We start from the raw sequence: 23515 nt of genomic DNA on the forward strand, positions 1-23515 counted from the left end.
TGAGAAACAATGCATTACTTTTAGAAAAATCAAATTAAATTTGATTCTGGTTTCTGTTCCACCAGGTGGACAGAATCTCAGTTTCTACCATCCTCGGGTTCTTCCCCAGCTCACATATAGTGCCTGGAAAAGTTCCAAGGTGTCTTTGTCTTCAGCTTCCACCAGTTTCTTCTGAGATTCCCATTACCTGAACATGCTGTAATCTGGTGATTCCGAGGATTCAGGAGCTCAGGGTGACTCACAAGTCATTCCCCACCCTCTCCCCAGGTCCTACTACCTTCCTGCAGGTGATGCAGGCTTCCTGTCACTGGTCATAGCCTCCCCCCCCCTCAAAACCAAGACCTGTATTCCCTGTTACTCATTTACCCCTCTCTTCTACCTCTGCCTTCTCTTGTTTCCCCATCTCCCCTGAGACATCACAGTGAGTCAGGCTTCTACTAACGGTCTAGGTGAGGGAGCCTTTAAGCAGATTCTGTTTTTGCATTATCAGACTGACCTGAAGCAGAGCAACACAAAGGCCTGACTTCATACTAGGATGTGGGGAAGGAACATAGAATGAGACATTTCCCATGTAATAATAATACTCTGCCATGGTGGCTAAAATATAAGCAAGACAGAGCTATGGTCCCAAGTAGGCTGCAGTCCCATATTTTTCATTGTCCACAGACCACTTGTTTAAGTAAGATGAAAGCAAAATAGCTTCCTTACCCTACTAAATAAATGATATACCTCTCTTGGAATAGCAAAACTAAATATACGTACTACTGCTAATGCTTTACATTTACTAGCTCCACCTATCCTCACATCCACAGTGTGAAGTAGGTACCAACAGAGGTCAAATACATTGCCCTGATCTCATGGCTGATATGTAGGAGCAGAGGCAGACTATGAGCCCAGGCAGACTGACTCCAAAGCCCATGCTCTGACGCACGTTGCATTGCCTCCTCTGGCCATTACTGATCTCCTTTCTTGTGTAGATATTACAGTTAATCAAATTCCTAGGGTGGAAGCAGTCCAGTAGTGCTCAGACTGTCTGCAGCAATAAGAGCAAGGCAATGTGGCCACATAATTCAGAATCCTGAACTGTCTCCTTTTACTCTGTCTTGGCCCAGGTAGTGATACGTTCACCATTGTCAATGAAAACACAGGCAAGTGCATCAAGCCACTGTATGACTGGATAGTAGCAAAGGATTGTGAAGAAACTGGGGATATGTTATGGAAGTGGGTGTCCCAGCATCGACTCTTCCACTTACAATCCCAGAAGTGCCTTGGTCTGGATGTTCCCCAGCCTGTGGATGCCCTGAGAATGTTCAGCTGTGACTCTAAGGCCATGCTGTGGTGGAAGTGTGACCACTACTCTCTGTATGGAGCTTCCCAGTACAGGCTGGCTCTGAAGGATGGGTTTGCCATAGCCAGCACAAATACATCTGATGTCTGGAAGAAAGGAGGCTCTGAGGAAAGCCTTTGTGACCAGCCTTACCACGGTGAGTACTGGAGAGGAACTTTGACTGATTTGCTGTTGTGCTTGGTAAACGTGGCACTGAACGTGCACAGCTGAGGAGAAATAAAGCCATGCACTGGTAAGGTCAGTGAGCAGGCTGTTCAGCTCCTGGCACTGTGCAGTTACTCTGGGATACATTCTTACCACTGAGGTATGTATAGTTGCCCTACCCTCATCCCTTCCCAGCGAGGCTGGGAGAGGTTAAGTGCCTTGTTAACAGTGGCACAGCCATGTCACAGTAAACCGGGGATTTGAATTTATGTGACACCTGAACGTATTCCTATAATAACATTCTAAGCTCTAGGAGAAAGGAAATGTCAGATTAACAGAAACTCTTTGTACATGCTAAGAGACAGATGATCTAATAATACTGATCTTATCCTAAGTTTAAAAAGAAGAAAGAAATGTATTCTTCTTTGCCTAGCTGTTTTGATATAATTGGAATATTTTAAAAGTTTCTGACAGGTGTTTTATTTTCATTTTTGGCATGGCTATGACATGTTGATGTTTGTATTTATGATTCAACACTTTAAAAGTGGAATTTTTCTTGATTGCTCCCCAAAATAAGTATACAGTATTACCATCACCTTTGCTCTGAGTCTAGGGACCAGGTTTCAATGAATTTCCAAGTTTAAAAAGAATAGATAGATATATTTTTAACCGCTAAATTAATTAGCTGTCAACCAAGCAAATCTTTTCTCAGTGTTCCTCTAAGTAAAATGTTGATATATGTAATTATCTTGAGTCCTATTATCTAACTCTTCTCTTTAAAACGTATACAGCTTACAGAGGTTTTCCTCTTGCCTTAAGCTCATTTAAACTAAGCTTGGCTGTAGATTCAGGATAACAACTTCTGCCCATTATCTACAGGAGTTTTTCTGCTGGAGGAACTTCTTTCTGTTTCTGAGGGAAAAGCCAGAAAATCTTCTGAGAATATCTGGTTCTATTGTTAATTGAAAAATACTACAGGTGGAGAGTTCTTTTGCTTTCATCCTTGACCTTTGTGTAATTAAACAGATCTGTTTCTGCTAGCCAGCTCCCTCCTGTACTTAAAGTTGTTGTTTTCTGGATACCACTTAATGCCACATTTAAATTTCATGCTATAAACTTCTGTTTCTAAGGTGGCAACTAGGAGGAAACACAGATCCCAGAACAATGGTTTTGGAACTTGGTTTTAACTTGATTTATTATATTTGTTCAGGGATCAGAACAGATCATTTTCTCGGCAGGGCTTTTTAATTTTCCTGCCCTCAGTTATTTTGTGGGTACAGTTATCATCTTAAACTCCCTCAGTCTCCAAAGTATCTTCATTTCAATATAAGCTGTCTTTTTTATCCTGTGTGTTTTAGTTATGCATTTATAATACTTTTCTCCAAAAGGGGTCCATGGGCCACACAGCAGTCAAAGTGAGGGCTAAGGACCGACCTAAGCATGGCCCAAGAGAGAACTAACCTGAGCCCCACACAGCCCACAGGCATGAATGTATTTCTATACCTTTCCACATCTAATATTTGGAGCATTAAATTTTTTAAAAGGCCCACATAGTTCTGGCTAGTCGAGATGTACTTCCTGTTTTAATTTGCACAAGGCCAGAGCCAAAGCTCCCACCTCTTCCCTGCTCTTCTCTAGGTGACTGGCATCATCCAAGTCGTATATATCACAAATAAACAAGACAGCCTCGAGTTTTCCTGCTTTCTTCCCCCGTTGTTCAAATTGAATCAAATATTAAATATTAGCAGTTCTACCCTTTTAATTTTATGTGTGCCCCTGCCTATTCAGGACTGCTTATTACGTGCCTTCTCTAGGACTACTCTCTGATTCCTGATACTGGTTCCTGCGCTACCCCTTGTGTACCTGTATAGAAAAAAGGAAAGTAAGATACTTGAGTCTCAATAAAGTGAAGTTCAAGGTTACCCAGCTTGTTAGAGCAAAGCTAAGGATCCAAGCCAGGGTTTCTGTCCCCCAAATATAGTGTCTTTATTTCCCCTCTTCACTTTTGCAGTCTAAAAATTTTTACTTCTAATATATGAACCTCTATTTATTATTGTGCCCTGGATTTCCTCCTCCCCCAACCCTATCCTGTATGAGTTATGTTCATCTCAGAAAAAGCTTTAGTTATGTAAGCTTTATAAATGAACTGCTTTTGATTAGTATCTAGATATGCATTTTTATCACAAAATAGCTTGGCATGACTATCACTCTTTAAATTTTGAAAGGTGAATCACGCAGAGGAAATGGAGTTTTGGTGGAAAGATGGTGGTGAGAACCATCTTAACTACTTTTGGCATGATGCTCAGAAACCTGCTGACCTCTTTCACCATCAAAACTGTTTTTTGATGTTACTGAAGAAGTTATTTTTTTCCCCATAAACACCATCTCACAGATTTGTGCTTACATAATAAGTTGTCGTGTTAAAGATGCTATCACCCTGAATCAGTACATTTAGGGAAGATTCTCCTCTGAAACCCGACTTACTTAGGAAACCAATGGGATTCAGGAGGTCCAACAATAGCAAGGATGAATGGAAATACAATTCTTAGTGAGTAATGGGCATCACTCACTTGCTTCTTTTGTGGTTGTTGTTGTTTTCTTGTCATTCTTCAAAGTTTGAGCTTTTCAATGAAACTTAGCTTTATGCTATGGAGGGAGAAGGAGGGAAGAATGGAGACAGTGATATAAAAAGAATTAAGATGTGATATGTACATGAACCAACTCCCCTCAGTGAATGTAATCATTATGTACTGCAGACATGTACTAATAAAAATAAAAATTTAAAAAGAAATATCCTGAGAATGCAAGCACTGGTTGCAAACTTGTCCTTGATATACAGTCAGAGAGTCATCATCACCGTCACTCACAGCTGAGTCACGGAACACAGTATTTCACTTCACTACTCTGCTTTGTCTTTTGGGTTTTTTTGTTTTTTTTTTTTTTTTTTTTTTTTTTCCTTTTGAGACAGGGTCTTTTTTGGCGGGGAGGGAGTTCCCGTACTGGGAACCAAACTCATGACCTTGCGCTTGCCAGACAGGCGCTGTGCCGCTGAGCTAAATCCCCAGCCCCTTTCTTCACTACTCTGCAAAAATGGGGATTTCACACACAAGTTTAGTACTTTCCCTACTCAGCCCACAGGTTTATGGTAAAGAGCAAGTGAAAGAAATGTAATACGAAAGGCCTATTACAGAGATGAAAGGTTTTCTTGCAGAAAAAAACCCAGTGGTCCTGCACGTCACAGCCCTTGTGCTCAGGTATGATCCTCTTAGTGTTGCAACAGGGAAGGGAAACCAGTCATGAGTTCTTGGGATTTTTTTGGTGTGGTCAGAAATGAAACATGTGATGAGTTCAATCCTTATAAAACAGAAGGTAAGCATACACTTTAGTAAAAGTACCCTTTCCAAAGCCTTTTATGTGCCATAGGCAAAAAAAACCTTAGGAGTTTGATCCTTAAGACATTGTTTTCAAACAAAAGACATCTAGATTATTCTTACCTTTTGTTATATTGCTGCATAATACATTCCAACCTGTTAAATTAAGTCTCACACTTCAGTTAGATGAACTCTTGAGAATAATTAAGGATGTAGAATCAAATACTGTCTTAAACACGTTTTTTTAAAAATCTGTGAGACATTTTGAGGGAGTCTGGTAGCCCAGTAAAGTGTAAAGGGAGATTTGATGACTATGATTTACATAATAGCTATTATTTGATCTGAAAGTGACCAGGGTTTTTAAACAAATTGACATACAGGAATTGGTTACAGAAACAATTATTCTATAAAAACTTTTTCAAGAGAGTGATTAACCATTAAGCATTCCTCCAGCATTTTCAGGCATATTTTCTATTGGAATCATCTTTCAATACTTCCGAGCTCAGGAGAAAATGATTTAAATGAAAAGCTAAATATGCTGCTTCTCTGGTCATTAGCTGGCCCTACAACTGACCTTTTGAGGCTGGTTTTTCTTTCATAACATAAATTACTCTGCTCTAACCTCTCCAGGAGCCTACGCAGGATTCTAGCTATTCCTTTCACTTCCTCAAAACCCCACAGTCTAAATTCTTGTAAGCAGCAGAGCTATTTGTCCATCTCTCTAACTCTACAGATGGTTCCACACATCCACACATACCCCCTTAGTGATTCTCAGGTATTGCTCTGGCCCACATTACTAAAAGAAATGGAGATGAATTGAATCCCAGTCAGGATACCCTTTCTGGTGAAGTACTCTGCTGTCCATCCTTATTTGAGCAAGCTAGGATATTTTAACACTTCATCACACCACAATGAAAAGTTTTGCATGGAATATCTCACCAATTCCTCATAAATAATCTTCATTATCCCCAGTGAATGCAGAAACTAAGGCAAATAGAAGCTGGCTAGCTTGCCCACAGCCAATGGGGGTTAATGGGGAAACCAGCATTGAAGCCCAGACCTGAACAGTCAGCTTCCATGTTCTTTCTGTACCATGCAGCCTACTCAATACCATGTTGTCATAAGTGGAAACAACACTTCCTTTAAAAGAAGTTTTAGGAATTGACAAGCTGAAGTGATTACCCAGTTTTTAATTCTCCTTCTATTTACTTCCTTCCCAACTTGCAGAGATATATACCAGAGATGGAAACTCCTATGGGAGACCTTGTGAATTTCCATTTTTAGTTAAAGGGACATGGCATCATGACTGCATTCTTGACAAAGATCGTGGTGGGCCATGGTGTGCTACCACCTTAAATTATGAATATGACCAAAAGTGGGGCATCTGCTTAAAACCAGGTATGTATGGGCTGGTAAGCTTTATATCTAGAAGGAAGATAGTACCATTTATATGAGGCAAAAGGGAGAGTGAAGAGTTCAAGATTACTCAAAAGTGATTGTAGCAAGTATCCCAGATAAGGAGTGTATGTTTGGAAAAGGAAAGAGAAATAATGTGTAGTTTTCCATTTGCTTTCAGAAGCAAGTCAAGAGGAAAACCAAGATGGCTTGTGTCATGGAAGACACAGAGGAGGGAAGAATTGGATAGCACACATACCTCAGGGTGAAGTGGAAAAGGCATGAGAAGTTAGGAAATTTGAATTTCAGAACACTAGCAGTTAGGAAATTGCAGCTTCGGAAGACTAATGGGAGGAAAAACTGAGTTACAGTGAACTAAAGTATGAGCAGAAGGAAGTTAACCTTATGCATTTCATGGAGAGAAAAAGATGAACAGCATGGTGGGGAGGAGACAGGTTGATAAAATACTTTTAAAATGGTAGAAATGTAAGTATTTTTAAGGCCTGAAGCTAAGAAAAAAGAGACAGATATTCTTGACCCTCTCAAAATTGACATTGTTCACTCTGTCATGCCTGTGTGTTGATCAGAACACTCTTTCTAGTTGTTTCTTACTAGAAGCAAACTATTCAGGGTGTGCTAAAGAATTCACTGTTCTTTTTACAGACAAAAAGAGACCAACATAGATGATGTGACATTTCTGATATATCACTGTGACACAGTATCTTACCAGTTAGGTGAGAATTACAAGGAATCACAATACATGACAGGTGGCAGGGGCTTAAGAAATATTATTCAATATTAAACAGGTTGAAAGAATCTATAGCAAAGAGAAAAAAGACAGCGCTCCAAACCTAAATAATAGGAGTTAATATTTATATGTACCAGGCACCATTCTAAGCTCTCAATATGTATTAAGTCATTCAGTCCTCACAGCAATCCTATAAGGTAGGTACTATGATTTACCTTCATTTTACAGATAAGCATGGTGAGGCACATGTGAATTACATGACTGACATTAGGTCACAAAACTAATAAATATCAGAGCTAGGATACAGGCCCAGGAAATCTGGCTATGAGGCGCTTGCCATGGAAAGCTAACTATCCTTCCCTACAGAGTAGAAAGCCTGCTGGTATTAGTAATGCTGATCCTTCCATTCTGGAATCTGACCTTCAACTTGCAGAGTTCTGAACTTGAAGAGGTTATACTGGGACAGTGTCTCAAACTTCAGGACAGTGGGCTCACTTGGAGGGTTTGTTAGAATGAAGATTGCTAGGTCCCACCTCTAGAGGTTTTTATTCTGTAAATTTGGGGTGGAGCCCAGTAATTTATAGTTTAACAGGTTCCCATGTAATTCTTATCTCAGGATAAGAATTGTAATGCTGATCTCAGGACTGCAATTTGAGAATTGTGTATCTAGGTTGAGGCCCAGGTTTTCTATATCTGGAAGCTACTGAAATATAAAAAGCCAATATTTGCTTCAGCTATAATTGATGACAAGCAGAATGTAATCAACATGTAATTATTTTATTTAACTCTCACTATAAGTTTGGGTCAGCAATTTTGGATAGGAAGTGGAGTTTAGAATTATCTAGTGCAAAACCCTTGTTTCTCAGGTAGGAGATAGCAGACTCAAGTTGATAGAATGATCTGGGAAGATCAGGCCACATTCCAATGGACCCTGGCAGAAAACAAGGATTCCTAATCCTCATTCCCCAGTGTATTTACTGTACTCTGCCTTGCTGCCTTGACTGGAATATGTCTTGGGGCCTTTAACTTCCTTTCAGTAGTAGGGTAGGTATTGTTAACATATTCACACAGCCCCAGAGTTACTTGTCATGCAAGAAGCAAGATTGTAAGTTTCTCAAACCTGAAGACTGTGGAACTGTGGAGGTTGTGTTGCATAGCAAACACTGCCATCCTACTAGAAGCTTCTGGATTTTCAAGCAGAGCGCCTCAGTAGTAATAATGAACCTCTAGGCAGTGTGCCTACAAATTCACCCTACTTTGTTTTCACCAAATGTCACAGCCTCTGTTGTTATTTACACCCTAGAAAAGTGGCTGAAGAGGCAGAGTTTGCCATTCTGAAGAGCAACAGAGGAGATCAGTGCTCTGATTATAGCTGTGCCTCAAACACCTGACTTCTATTCTCTGTGAAATGAGGCATTCAACAAGAGAGTCTGCAAGGGCCTTTCCAGCATACAGGCCCATGACTCTACCATCTGATGTGTAGCTGGTTATGGGAGGCCCTGTGAAACTCTCCACCTTCCACCCCAGGATGCACGTGACACAGCATGCATTGCTTTTTCCTTCTTATTGGAAGCACTTGGGAGGTTCTGAGTATTTGATGGGTAGGAGGTACTGGGAATCAAACTCAGACTTTCCAGACCTGAGTATATTTTTTAACCAGTTGTTTCAATACTCTTTAACTCATCCAGGAGACAGCTTGAAGATTCTTTGTCTAAAATTTCATATACTTTTACATATCAGTTAAAGGATGCATGATATATATCATATAATGTACATACATGTTTATAAATCTACATATGTATGCATATATATGCATACATGAGTTTTATGATATGCATTTAATTATTAAAATAAAAAGAAATTTGGTTTCTGAAATAAGATGGCCACATGTATATCTTGGGCATTAAATATGTCTAGTTCACACACCTACATAGCCTGGTTTCTCTTTTTTTTTTTTTGGTTTTTCTCCGGTACTGGGAACCGAACTCACGACCTTGTGCTTGCCAGGCAGGCGCTTTGCCGCTGAGCTAAATCCTCAGCCCCTCTCTGTAGTCTGTAGGGAAACTCCCTGCAGTCTGCCACCATGTTTAAGCAAGCTTCTTTTCCATTAGCTCAGTGTTCTGCACCTGTACACATTGAGACTTGTACCTTCAAGCAGAGGACAGGTAGGGACGTGGGTGAAAACCTGCCACTATAGCTCGCAGGGGATAAAGGTGAGTGTTCACTTTCATTACCCTGAGTCATTTCGTGTTCTCTCACTTTAATTTTACTGTGAAACTAAAGGATCAAAGTACAGTCTAAACAGGCAATAGCAGCCTTGGTTTTGGTATATCTTACGTAGGACGATGCAATTTGAATCTCAGTCCTTGTAAGCATTACAAGTAATAGAAAGCAGTATGACCCTGTTTTATGATGACTAACTTATCTTTTTATCCCAGTAAGTGGCTGTGATGGTAACTGGGAAAAGAGCGAGGAGACTGGAAGTTGCTACCAATTTAATACGCAGGCAATTCTGTCTTGGAAAGAAGCTTATGTTTCATGTCAGAGTCAAGGAGCTGACTTATTGAGCATCAACAATGATGCTGAATTAACTTATCTTAAAGGTAAGTTAAACTTGCATGTGGTAGAGCAAATTGTCGAAATGGTAAAGATGTTTTCTTCTACTTTCTTGTCCAGGAGTGGTGTTTTATGTATATTTTTCTGATTCTCTTGGGATTTAAACTTCTACACTGAACCTCATAAGCAAAAAAAAGTACTGAATGTACACATATTTCATGTATTGGAAAATACTTCTTGTGATGGAAACCAGAGATTGATGTTCTGAAAGAAAACAGTCCTAAGTGAAAGGGTATGAGGGCAAAAAGTGTACTTTAAACTCTTTGAAGTAGAGATTCAAAGAAGATAAAGCAGATGGCTGTCACACTGCAGAACCTCAGTAAAATGTTCCCACATTGCAATGAAGAAATAGTCCTCAGTGGTAAAAAGAGTTTTAAGAAATCTTAAAGTGGATTTAACATAGCTATATGGAATGGATAGGTTTTTGTTTTATTTTGTTTGTAGGACACTAGTGGAAATTTAAAAATACTTAATGATGTAAATTTAGATCATATAGACAAAGAAGAAAAATAGCTCATGTGTTCTTTCATAAGAATTTCAGGATCACCTTGTAATTCCAGTGATAATACCTATGAGGACTTTGATTGGAATTGCATTGAATTATAGGTAAATTAGGAAGGCATTGCTGTTTCTACGTTGTCCTCTCATCCATGAAAATGGTATGCCTTTCTGTTACATGCCCAGTGAAATTCTGTAACTTTTTCTATCAAAATCTTAAAAGAAAGATTTATATACAAAAGAAATAAAGTTTCTATACAAAAATTTCATACTATTTTTAAAAATCAAAAACCTAAGTTCTGAGTCCTTAATAATTTGCTCTCTGAATGAAAAGTAGTAGTAGTAATATATGATGAAATGGACTCAAATTACTAAATGCTCTTTATATATTATCTCATTTAATCTTATATAGCCCTGTGAGATTAGGTACAAGGTGTGACCAAAACTTATAGTGCATATTTAAATTTTTAAAATTTTTATTACAGTAAAAGAAACATTGCCATTAACTCCACTTAAAATACTCCCCCTCACTTTGAACACTTATTTCCTCATTCTTGCCTCTTCTGAAGCAGTTGTTGAAGTCTTTAATTGTGCCTTTAGCTGTGCTGTTGTGGCAACCTCAGTGCTTCAATTCATTCAAAGCATTTGCCATTTATGGTCATTTTTTTATTTTGGAGAAGACCAAAAAGTCACATAGTGCTAGCTTCAGTGAGCAAGGTGGAGAAGGACACTGTAATGTTTTCATTTGACAAAAATTTCTTTGAATAACACACATAAAGTGATCGCAAAATGCAGTGAATATTAAAATTTAAAATTTTATTTCATTAAAAGTCACATTGCCATCAATTCCCCTCAAATATTCCCCCTCATTTTGGATAGTTTTATCCCATAAGGTCTTTTTTATTGTAATAAAGTTTTTGAAATTTAATGTCCTATCACTCCTCATGTTGTTATTATGCTCATTTTGCACAAGATTATTACGAGGCTCAAAGAAGAAATGCAACTTGTCCAACATCACTTGCAAATAATTAGCACGACCTAAATTTGAACAATTGATCTGACAAAAACAACTTGTATCAGGCATATACCTGGATTCCCCTTTTATAAGACTACAAGTTCTTTATAGGCAGAAATGGTTTAGGTTTTTTTTTTTTAACTTTAAGCACAAAACTTTAAACATTAGTGGCATATAGTAAACAAATACCTGGTTACCAAATATTTCAGGTAAATTCTGTTACATAGTTGTAAGTGCTTTGAGCAAGACTTCTTCTCCAAAGGGGTTAATCATTGCTACTTACATAGGGCAAAGAAACTCCCAACCTGAAAGATATCTAGGATGAGTTGGTGTTCTCTAAAACTGAAGAATAGATTTTAGGAACAACAGAGGTTAAGACAGATGTATTTATTGAGGGAAAGAAAGCTCCATTCGAGAGACTGAGAGAAGGGGACCTGAGTGGATGACCAGGAACCTGTCTTTTCTAAGGACTTTTATAAGAGTAAAACCAAGAGGTGAGGTGGGCCCAAGATGGGGGAAAAATAGGAAATCACAAGGTGGGCATGATGTGGGATAAGACTGTGGTCAGCCAATAAGACTACAAGTGTAATTGTTCAGGTAAAATTGATTAAATTGGGATCAAATGGGGAAACAAGTCATGTAGCAAGTGGGCACGAAAAACAGAACAGGGGCTTTCCTGTAGGGGGTGGTGTCAGTGACTCTTCAAGGTGATCACTACCTATTTATAATATCCATCCCAGGTGTCCATCCCTAGGGAGGTATGTGGGTGCTTTTGTTTAATCTTTTGTCTTGAGGTGTGGCTCTAAGCAGAAGTGTCTGTCTCTCTATTTGCAAGGTATCTTGTCTTCCATACTGGCCCCTTGGAGGACCTGGCCCTGTCTGACTGCTGTAATAGTTCTATCTAACTCCACTGCCTATTACACTACCACATCACAAGATCAAAAAAATTACGCTTAGAAATAGAAATTTTCTGTGTATCTTTTCTTATCATTGATATTCCACTGAACTTCTTTTCATGATATCTGGCTAAAGTTTTATTCAAGCCTCCTTTCTTATTTACAGCTTTATCCTTTGTGTGTTGTTCAGTAGTTAAATAATTAGAACTTCGAAGTGGAGATCTGTCAAATAAATCTAATAGGCTAGTGTTTGATAGAATTCTGTTTCAGACTTCACTAAAACCTTACCAAAATATCATTGAGAATGTAAAGTGCCAATAAATGTAGGTATCCCAGAATATCAACATTTGGAAAATGATGATTTCAGGGAGGAGAAAAGTGTCAAAGTGTAACTATCACCATTCTACGAAAATCTAATGATGCATTTGGATCAATGAATGTTGCATGATTCTTAATGAATCAATTTTTTCTTTAATAACCTATAAAAGTGAGAAGATGCAGAAAAGTACCCCTGGCAAGACACTTCACATATGTTATGTATATCAAAAATTTGACAAGTGCATCTGTTTTTAATATTTCAAGTTTCTTTCAGTATAAAATCTGTTTAGACATATCAATATGCCTAATTATGTTTGCGAATTTCTCAACACTCAAGAAAGCTGTGCTTTAGAATTTAAAATTTAGAATAGCCATATTTTGAGAAATTTCTATTATGTATCCCTTTACAGCAAACTGCCGTGTGTAAACACTAGACGAGGAGTATTGATGCCAACAAGAATGAACCAATTAAAGACTTTGTAACCCAAGTACCTGATCTGATTGGGGAAATAGAGTTGTGAATATGCAAAGCATAATGGAGTATGTTATTTCCCAGTGATGTTCAGGTTTGATAGTTAGTAGCAGGGTGAGACTAGGGAATCTATTGCAGGAAAAAAATAATAATAAGTGGATGAACTGGAGAAAGAAAAATGGAAGAGTTAAAAATTTTAAAAAGAAAGAAAAAGAGAATGAGAGAAAAATGAGGTAAAAACTCCAATTTAAAATTTTTCAAATAAAAATATTTAGGTAACAGTAACAGAAAAAAACAAGAAAAAGAAGAAAAGCAGAATAAAAACCAAAGAACTAAACAAACTAGAAATTCCAAAACATTACAAAAAAAAAAAAAGGAGTCCAAAAAATTCTTCCTTGTTGAGGTGCTCGAGTGAGTAGTTTCTCTCCAGGACCTATCGTGCTGGAGTGCACCAGATCTGGGGAAAGGGCAGCGAGCCACAGTTGGGTGATACTGTGTTTCCGTGCTCACTTGGGGTCGTGTGGATTCTCAGTCCTGCCTCGCCTTTCCTGTGGGTAGGGCTAGTTAGTTGTTATGTTGTCTGCCTCACGGTTGTACTCACTTCAGAGGCTTTTAGTATTTTTGTGCCTTTCTGTGTACAAAACCACTACTGTCCCCAGCTAGCTTCACTGCCTGTGGGCTCATGAGGTGCCCCCTTTGCTCCAGAGGGCCTCAGACCATTGAAAATATCCAACCGGAAGTGTATCACTAATCATGTTAGCAGGTGGGGAAAGCAAATGAACCATGAGTTTTGTGTTGGAAGTTGGTGACATGGGAGGCCACGCAGTCCACGGGACTCAATCCCGGTGCTTTCAGACCCCGCCCTATCAGGAACCACACATGACTAGCCTGGGTTCTCACCACAAAAAGAGGGACCACCATGTTCTTCATCGCCTGAGCTTGCCACTGCTTACTCTTGTCAGGGAGTCTGTGACCAGCCCTCTCTCACTCCAGGACTATCTCCTGAGGCCATCTCTCACCTAGTCACTGCAGGAGAGTGACCCCAAAGACCCTGAGGCATACTTGTTCTGTGACTTCTGGTTCCCTGGAGTAGCTCAGTGTTGACACAATAGACCCCTTCTCAAATTGGCTTCTGATTACATTACTCCTAAATATGGCAAGTGCTGCACTGGATTTCTTTTTCCAAGCTAGCCTGCCACGCAGTAGGAGTCACAGTCAGAGTAAAACCCTGCACTGTGTTTGCTGCTCACAATAAATGGTAGGTTTGTCCTAGGGCTGGTGCCAGTCCGTTGTTTGTCACTGGGGCTGCTTGGCCGTCTGGATTCATCTTATGTTTTTGGACTCAGGTTCTCCTCCTGTGGAGTCAGGGTTGACATTTGAGACTGCTTTTTTCTTTTCTCTGCACTGTCTTATGTTTCTCTGTGATTTTCAACTTTCCTGCTGTCTCTTGATTTCTGGAGCTCTTCTTTTTCTCCTTGTTAAGTAGCTGTCCCCAACACCCTCTTGCCAGGCTCCTGCCATCCCTCCAACATGATATCTGGTTACTGCTCTTGACCTTTGCTGCTGCTATTACTCCTCAACCCACTTCCTGGTTTTGGTTCCAGAGAAGTCACATTGTAAAGATTTGATCTCTAATGTCTGCAATAAGACAAAGGTCATGTGCAGTCAAAATTACCCTTGGAAAGCCCTTTAAAGTATGGATATGGTTTTCGATAATGTACATGTATATGATATATAATGTAATAACACATCATACATAATTCCCTGGGAGGAACTAAGAAACTGTTATGAAGTGTTTTACTGCTGAAAATAGTTCCACAAATTTATAAAGATCCCAACCTTTATAAAGCTTGCTCTGTTTGCCAGCATCTTCCTTGTCTTTGGTAGAGCACCCTGTCAGTTGTTCTACCTTTGCTACCTGGCCTTTAATTAATTTTTCAAATTTTTCCTCCAGGATACTGATGAAGTCTTGGCAGGTTCCTGAACAATGCTGTTGACTTCATAGACAATACTGAAAATTCTCAACAATCATTTACACATTCTTTTTCCAGTATCTGTGGACCCATATAAATGTGATCACATCCCTATTTTGTGAGCATATGCTCACTGAATGGTGTATTGCAATTGGCCTCAATATTTAAATTATTTATGCTTCTCTGTTTTTCATTCTTCTTTTTGCTGATGATATCTGGTTGCCAAATAATAAATTCGACTGATACATGTTTCCTGTACACACACATATGTGTAACTCTCATTCTTTTTCTCCAATCTAAGAGTTACTTTGGACACTACTGCTGTATATTGCATTGCCTGAAAAACAGATCTTATACATATTTCTGACCCAGTTCCAGAAATATTTTAGGATTTTGGGGACTTCAGTATCAACTCCTTTCTACTAGATTGAAATTTTTATAAGGAGAAGGGTTTAGTCATTTTGATTTTTATATTCCTAGTGCCTGGCAAATAATATGTGCTTCATGAGTTTAAACTGTTGTTCTAGAATATAATCAGATCCTCCAAATCTAGATGCACAGTGGAAACTGCTTTTGGTAAGTCTTCAATTATTGTAAAAGAGTTAAAAATAGACTGTAAAACAGTTATCTACCAATTCTATTTTTACCTTAGAAAAAAGGGAATTGGACAAGCTAATGGTAAAACAGAATTGAACAAACCTATGAGACTTTGGGTTTCTCAGTAGTGGAAGTTTTGTTGTCTGTCAGCATGGCCTGCCTTTGTTGCCTACTACAGGGATTTCTGCTTGTAGTCAAGGCCTTCGGGGTTTGGGGTGGGGGTTTGATCTGTCTTCTTTTGATTTGTCTTTGTCTTGTGCAGTTAGTAGAAAGTTGGTCTTATTGAGATGATAACTTAGGTAATTGTGTCACTTAAAAACTGTGTAAATCTTACAGGAAAAGAAGGCATTCCTAAAAAATTCTGGATTGGACTAAATCAGCTGTACTCTGCCAGAGGCTGGGAATGGTCAGACCACAAGCCCTTAAAGTTTCTCAACTGGGACCCAGGTAATACGCTTGCCCCACCCGCTTTGCTCAGAGTAAAAGCTTTAAAAGGCAAGGCTTCAAAAACAAAACAAAACAAAACAAAAAACAAAGGCTTCCCAATCACTGAGAGCTTATAAAAGTTTCAAGTATGACAAATTTTGTGGTTAGTTCTCAGAAAAAAATTTTCCTAAGCCATTCTTAATTGCATGGTTGACCACACTATGGGCTGGCTGCTGAGATTTCTCCTTGGCCTTGACACCCAGCCCTCAATTTTAGGTAGAGAAGGATGAGTCCCTACCACATGGCCACGAGCCACTAGGTCTTGCAGGGACTTGACATACTGTGATTCAGCCATGTAGTTTTTCATGTGCAGCTTAACTCCAATGTGGAAATATTCCTCCATTTCAAAAGCTTGAGGTCTCCCCACTCTGCCACTCAGTTATTGACTACATAATGGGTATATTTCATTATTCAAATACAATCAAAGAAAACTTAGTGGTGAATGAAATAAATAAAACCGTACTTAGCCAAAGTAACTTTTTCCCCAAAAGGAAGGATGAGGTACTTTTTAAAAAATACAGTGTGGCAAATAAAAACTGTGAAATTCAGATTATTTTCAATAAAAAGCTATTCTGTGCACATATAAGGAAAAAGAGAGTTATCTACTATGAAATACCAATGTCATTTAGCTAAATAAATTTTCTTATTAGAAAATAAATCTCTATTATGTCAGTAAGTAGAGTCTTTAAAGTGTGTGTGTGTGTGTGTGTGTGTGTGTGTGTGTGTGCCCACACACATGTGTGCACACATGCACTGGCTGAGGAGGTACACCAGGGCCTTGCAAGGGCCTTGCACCTGCTAAGCAAGTGCTCTACCACTGAGGTGCACTGCTAGCCCTTAATTTAATCTTTATTTGAAAGACTTAAAGGCATTACAGAATCTTACAAAATCATATATTATTATCTTCATCATATTATAAACATTTATTGTACAATAGCGGATTAAGAGCTACTGGCCACAGGTGGAAAATTGCTTGGAAACAGAGGTTTGCTTTTTTTCCTTTTGAATTGTAAATTAACTCTGATATAGCAAAATGTTTTCCTTTGTGTCTTATAGTTTAGAAGAAAGAGATATTTAAACACATTATTATCCATTGAGGCTTATACATTTTGATTTTAGAAGTGTTAAATGAATTACTACATTACTATGCATTTCCATAAAGGCAGAAATTATGAGTTATTTTTCCTGAGCCAACCTTTTTTTAACTCTGAAATCCTACCTTTTAAGATATGCCAAGTGCACCTGTACTAGGTGGATCAAGCTGTGCAATTATGGATGCTGAGTCTGGACTATGGCAGATGATTTTCTGTGAAGCTAAACTACCCTACATCTGCAAGAAACCATTGAGTAATCCAACAGAGTTAACAGGTATTTCCTCACTTCCCTGTACAGAGAAATCTTACAACAGTTTTGTGAAGTCAAGTAAATTCATTTCAGATACCTATTTCCACATTTCCTTCACCTGATACTGCCAATGCAAAAAAAGTATTTCACTTTTGACCCTATCATTAGGTATTATCAACAGAAGAATATCAAGTAAAAACATATTTATCCACATAAGATGGCAGATATATTCTTGATGGGAAATCTATTTCTGCTCATTGGTGACCTGCCGCCTTCTCTCTCTGTCTGTCTCTGTCTCTGTCTCTGTCTCTCCCCCTGCCCACTGTGGTTCTCAGAGTGCACATCAGCAATTTGCACAATTGGCATCACCTATGCCTGCTAGAAATGCAGAGTTTCAGGACCTGCTGGGATTTACCAAGTCAGAAACTGTAGAGGTGGGGCCCAAAATCTGTTTTAAGAAGGCCGTCGGGGCTGAGGATATAGCTCAGTGGCATAGGGCAGGAGTTCAATTCTCAGTACCAAAGAAAACTAAAAAAATCAAAAGAAGGCCATCTGTTGCCCCGATGTTTGCTCAAGTCTGAGAGCTGCTGCTGCTGTGAGGGCCGGTATTATGCCTGTACTGCATACTTGCGATGCATACCTGTGGACACAGGAGTATTCCCAGGCATTCCGACCTCTTGCCCCAGCCCTGTCTGTCCAGCCCTCTCTGTCCATTCATGCTGGTCTTTTCATCCTTGTACAGAAAAATCAGGTAAAAAATGAGTATCTCAGGACAAAATTTGTACATGGAAGGGTTTTTTTCCCAGGGAGTTTGAGAATGAAAGAGACACAGGAACAGCAGAAGTTTTAAGAAGGGGAAGTTTAAGGAATGGTTTGCAAGAATGAAGAAGAGTGCTAAGACTATCAAGCACAGTGCCTGATGTACACTTGATATTTGGTTAAATCTTTACTGAATAACAAACACCCAGACTCAAAACTGAAAAGGAAAAAGGTGAATTTTAAAAGTTCTGCTTTAAGGAATTATGAGGGAAAGGGGAAAGGCAACTAAATTTCTTGTCATCCAAAAGGGAGCTCAGAGCATCTTTTTTTTTTAAGAAAAAAGTTATATCAAATAAATGATATAAGGAACTGTTTTAAGATAACAGGGAAAATGAACGCTTATCTTCCAAGTTAATGCAAACCAAATGTAATCCATACAACAAAAAGCATAATAGGGAAGTGAGCACAAATGAAAATAAACCAGAACAACCAACAATAGATTAAGTAAATACCTCAAAGTAGCAATTATTAAGTAAATTGTTTCCACATGATTGAATAATATGCATTTATTATAACTATGCCATCAGGAAAGTACAAAGAGCTGAACAAAATGATATGCCTACTTATCATTTTAGTCTTATAAAAATACCTATTCACAGAGACAAAGACTAGAATATGAAAATGATTGTTTTAAATTCAATTATGCATGATTTTCCCCCTTCACTCCTTTATCATAATTGTAAAACAGAGTAGTAATAATAAGTGCTATTCAGAATCTAAAAGTTAATTTAGTTATCTTGCAAGCGTGAGAGGCTAGATGAGCCTGAATTTCACCCGTTAGTAAAAAATAAACTGTCCAAATTTTTAACATGCTGTTTTCTTAAATCAGTTGTTCAAAGTGGTTCTGAGTCAGTGAAGTCTGAGTAAACAAACTGTTTTCTAATTTTTTAACAAGGGTAGAAGTATTTTGTATGGCTTTGTCCCTGGATCTTTTTCTCTAATCTAGAGAGATGAGACCTTCATTTGTGAGTTTTATCATAGTCAAAACCAAAAATTGGTAGTTACATGAGGACAAAGGGGCCAACAGGGTGGGAAGGAGAGAAGTCCGGAGGTGCCCTTCACCCTCTTTCTCCATTGTTGCCATCTCTTGAATGTGAAGTGTACAGATGTCTTATTCTGTTCCTTAAATCTCTGCCTGTCCTTTGCTCAATACTGAACATTAATGCACATCTCCTTGGTGACCTAATCATTCAAGGAGAGATGAGTCAGCCTCATTATAATCCTTTCAAAGGCAGAAACTGGAGGGGAGCCTAACAAATCTCAGACCCAGGAAAAGATTTGTCAGCAACTGGCTTACCCCACCCCTTTCTTCTGTCTGTTAGAGCTAAGGGCAGTCCCTCCCTTTATTGTACCTGTGCCCCTTAAGCAGTCCATGCCCAGCCATGTAGCATGTCTGTATCACAGTAAGGTCACATCGTTATCTGAATCCTTGCAGGAATTCTTACCGTGCCGTGTGTACATTAGGGACAACATAAATTTATGTCACTCTAGTATCTGATATTATGTTGCCTGGTTTTCCAGAATTTTTTAGATTCAAGGCAGAAAAATTTGCAATGTTTTTTATTCAAAATAGCAATATCTTTACTGGAATATAAATTGCCGCTTTTCCCCCAGATGTTTGGACGTATTCAGATACCCGCTGTGATGCAGGCTGGCTGCCAAATAATGGATTTTGCTATCTACTAGTAAATGAAAGTGGTTCCTGGGATGAGGCACAAATAAAATGCAAAGCTTTCGGTGGTGACCTCATCAGCATTCATTCGTTAGCAGATGTGGAGGTGGTTGTCACAAAACTCCATAATGGAGGTAAGTTTTTTAAAACATCCTATTTGAGAGGATTAAGACATTTTAAAATATCCCCATTTTCAGACTTTTAGTGGGAATGAAAGCTTACGGTTTGATCCTACAGATTAGCACCGTCCAGCGGGATTTTCTGTGATAATGGAACTGGTCTGTTTTCTGCCCTGTCCAGTCCAGTAGCCAGTAGCCACATGTGGCTTTTGAGCACTTGAAATAGAGATTGGGAAATGATAAACAGAATTATTGCTTGTATTTAATTTTAATTACTTGACATTTGGGTTTAAATAGCCACATATGCCTAATGGCTACTAATTTGACAGTACAACTGTTGATTGAATAGGTTCCCTTTTCTTATAGACTAAATTCATTTTAAGTTTCTTCAAAAACAAATGATAACTATTTCACTTTGTAATTATTTGAGAATCAAAGACCAGTAAACAAAACTATATTAAACCACTGGTGTTACGCCCTCTTCCTAAGATTCTCTAATAATAACAGGTAATAGTAGATACCTCATGGTGCCTTCTGTGAAGTCGGTGGAGTTGTTCATGGGAAGCAGAGAACAATATTTCTATTCTAACTGGAATATCTGTGGTTGTATTTATAGAGTTTCAGTAATCTGCATACAGCAAAGTTTATCTATGCGGAGGTCAGGAACACCCAGCTTGGAAATTTTAGTCCCGCTCCGGGTCCCGTGTTCTTTCTGAGTGTCAGTAACAGGAAGAGCCTTCACTGTCCAACCTGCCTCCCTCCTGAACGCTTTAATAGGCTAATTAAGAATACTATAAAGATTCTTAAAACCCATATGGGAAGGCAAAACTCTGTAACAGTATACATATTGAAAAATATAATTGAGGAAAACCAAACAAAATAACACATTTTTCTTTTAGATACCCAAGAAGAAATATGGACAGGCCTTAAGAACATAAATATACCAACTTTGTTTCAGTGGTCAGATGGTACTGAAGTTACTCTGACGTACTGGGATGAAAATGAGCCAAAAGTTCCCTACAATGAGACACCCAACTGTGTTTCATATTTAGGAAAGGTACAAAACATCCTGTGGTTTATTTATAGTCTTACTGTTATCCTCAATGATAATATTAAGATTAGTTTGGATAAAGTATTTATGTGTAAGCTGAGAAAGAAAATAAGAAGTAAGAGCCCTGTAGATCGTTTTTCTGATAGCTGCTGAAAAATGGGTAAATAAAAGCAATTCCTAACTAAACGACTCACTTCCTATCTGAGACAATTTGCTTTGTCTGAAACAGATAGAGAATCTCTTTCAAACTCACAGTCTTGTGCACACTGGTTCTAGTAACGTGTTTTCTCTCAGGAGCAGAGTCATCATCTGCATTTCTGCCATCAGTGTGATATTTGGCAGGTAGTCACAAGGAAACCTGAAAAGTCCCATATTGTCATTTTTGAATTTTATATTAATCCTTCTTTGAGAATTAAGTGAAATGGTATTTAATACTTAACTTCTGTATTAGTCACTTTTCATTGCTAGGACAAATTGCCTGACATAATCAAATTAAAGGAGAAAATGTTTTATTTTGGCTCACATTTTCAGAGATTTCAGTCCGTGGTTGGCTGACTCTAAGGCAGAAACATCATGCTGACCAGGATGGTGGAGAAAAACTCCTCAACTCATGGCATCAAGGAAGCAGAGAGTAGGGGAAGAGCACCAGAACAGTAGGGGCCAGGGACCACATATAGTTCCCAAGGTGTGCCTGTGACCCACCCCGGCACACCTGAACAGGTGCTTTTCCAGGCATCCCCAAAGCAAGTCAGTCTGATCATCAAGGTTAACATCACAATTTTAAATAAAACTATTTAAATATTTTAATTTAAAAATTAGAATTAAATTGGTTCAGAAAAATACTTTTCTCTTGTAGGTTGCATAAACATGTATTGAACATATTTAACAGCTCAAAATAGGTTGTAGCTTGAGCATAAAGGATATCTGTACCTTTATATTTTTGTTTTTATCACTTTCTTATGGACATTTTTTTTCTAATTGAGAGGGTAGCTGTGTCATCTAGACATCTAGAGAGACTTAAATGGAAGCAATAAATGTTACATATATTTAGAAAGGTTTCAATAGCAATGATTTATCTAGAGAATGTTGATCTATTTAAAAGATTATCTAGCATATGTAGAAGATTGAAACTAGATCTTTATTTCTCACCCTGTAAAACAATCAATTCAAAATGGATCCTAAAAAAACCTAAATATAAGACCTAAACCGTGAAACTCCTAAAAGAAAACAGGGAAAACAATCAAAGTCATAGGCACAGACAAAGACTTCCTGAATAGGGCTCCAGTTGCACAAAAAATAACAGCAAGAATCAACAAGTGAGAATACATCAAATTAAAAACTTCTGCACAATAAACAATCAACAGCATGAAGAGACATCCTACAGAATGGGACAGAAGCCTTGCTAGTGACTCTTCCTGTAAAGGACTAATATCCAGAATATATGAAGAACTCAAAAAGTTAACACCAAAATGCAAATCACAAATGGGTAAATGAGCAGAAGTAAATGTATTTCTCAAAAGAAGAAATACAAATAACTGACAAGTATATGAAAAATGTTCAACATCTTTAGCCATTAGGAAAAAGATAATCAAAAGTACATTGAGATTCTGTCTCACTTCAGTCAGAATGCCTATCATCAAGAATACAAAAGAAGAAAAATGCTGGCCAGGGTGTTTGGGGAAAGGAATTCTTCTAGGTGTGCCCCAAAAGATGAGATGTCATGTACTCATAGATGGGGCTTTGGGGAGTGACTGGATCATGGGTGTGTGATATGGTAGGATTAATTCACTGCTCAGTTTAGCATGGTTCTGGATGTAGGTGATGGAGTTACTGAAGTGGAAGACCCGCCCCATGTGTGGGTGACATCAACCAGTAGGCTTGTAGCCTAGACAGAGTAAAAGGAGAAACAGAGAAGGCTGCTGCTTTCTGCCTGTCATGCCATGATCTCTTTCCTCTGCCATGCTGCCATACTTTGGAGCCAGCCAACTACGGACTGAAACCTCTACATATTGTGAGCTAAAGTAAACCTCTCCTTCTTTAACTTATGGATACTGAGTATTTTGTCCCAGCAATAAGAAAGTAACTAAGACAGCAGCCATTATGGAAGGCAGTATAGAAGTTTTACAAAAAACCTAAAAAATGGAGTTGCCTTTTGATCTATCTGTACCCCCAAAAGAATTAAAGTCAACATACACATGTTTATTGCAGCTCGATTCATGATAGCTAACCTATGAAAACAACCTTAGTGCCCATCAACAGATGAGTGATACAGAAAATGTGGTAGATGTAACAATAGAATGTTACCTGGCCATAAAGGAAAAACAAAACCATGTTAATTGCAGGAAAACGGCTAGAACTGGAGATCATCATATTAAGTGAAATAAGCCAGACTCAGAAAGTCAAATACCATGTTTCTTCTCATAAGAGAAAGCTAGGGAAGAGAGAAAGAGTAAAACACATGAAAGCAGAAGAGAGACAATTGGAGAAAAGGAAGCGGATGGGGAGGGAAGTGGAAAGGGCGGGTGACTGAGGCGGGGGAGGAATGAATGATCAAAGTATGTTATATGCAGGTACAACTCGGCACTAACAGAATTTTTATAAAAGTTATAAAAAAGGGACGTTCAGTCCCATGG

General features: G+C 38.5%; 1 protein-coding gene across 2 annotated transcripts in view; it reads left to right on the forward strand.

The window, feature by feature from the left end:
- Nucleotides 1-1112: 1112 nt before the first annotated feature.
- LOC102028040 (lymphocyte antigen 75) overlaps nt 1113-23515 on the forward strand; it is a gene marked incomplete at its 5' end in the record, with an annotated part of 131097 nt that continues 108694 nt past the window's right edge. For both annotated transcript variants that reach the window (XM_013518696.1, XM_013518695.1), the window contains 7 exon segments: nt 1113-1484; nt 6091-6261; nt 9445-9609; nt 15728-15838; nt 17105-17245; nt 19655-19846; nt 20731-20888. In XM_013518696.1, the coding sequence (XP_013374150.1) occupies nt 1113-1484; nt 6091-6261; nt 9445-9609; nt 15728-15838; nt 17105-17245; nt 19655-19846; nt 20731-20888 (1310 nt within the window).

Source organism: Chinchilla lanigera, unplaced genomic scaffold (assembly GCF_000276665.1).
Source record: "Chinchilla lanigera isolate Chin_1 unplaced genomic scaffold, ChiLan1.0 scaffold00048, whole genome shotgun sequence".
NCBI lineage: Eukaryota > Metazoa > Chordata > Mammalia > Rodentia > Chinchillidae > Chinchilla > Chinchilla lanigera.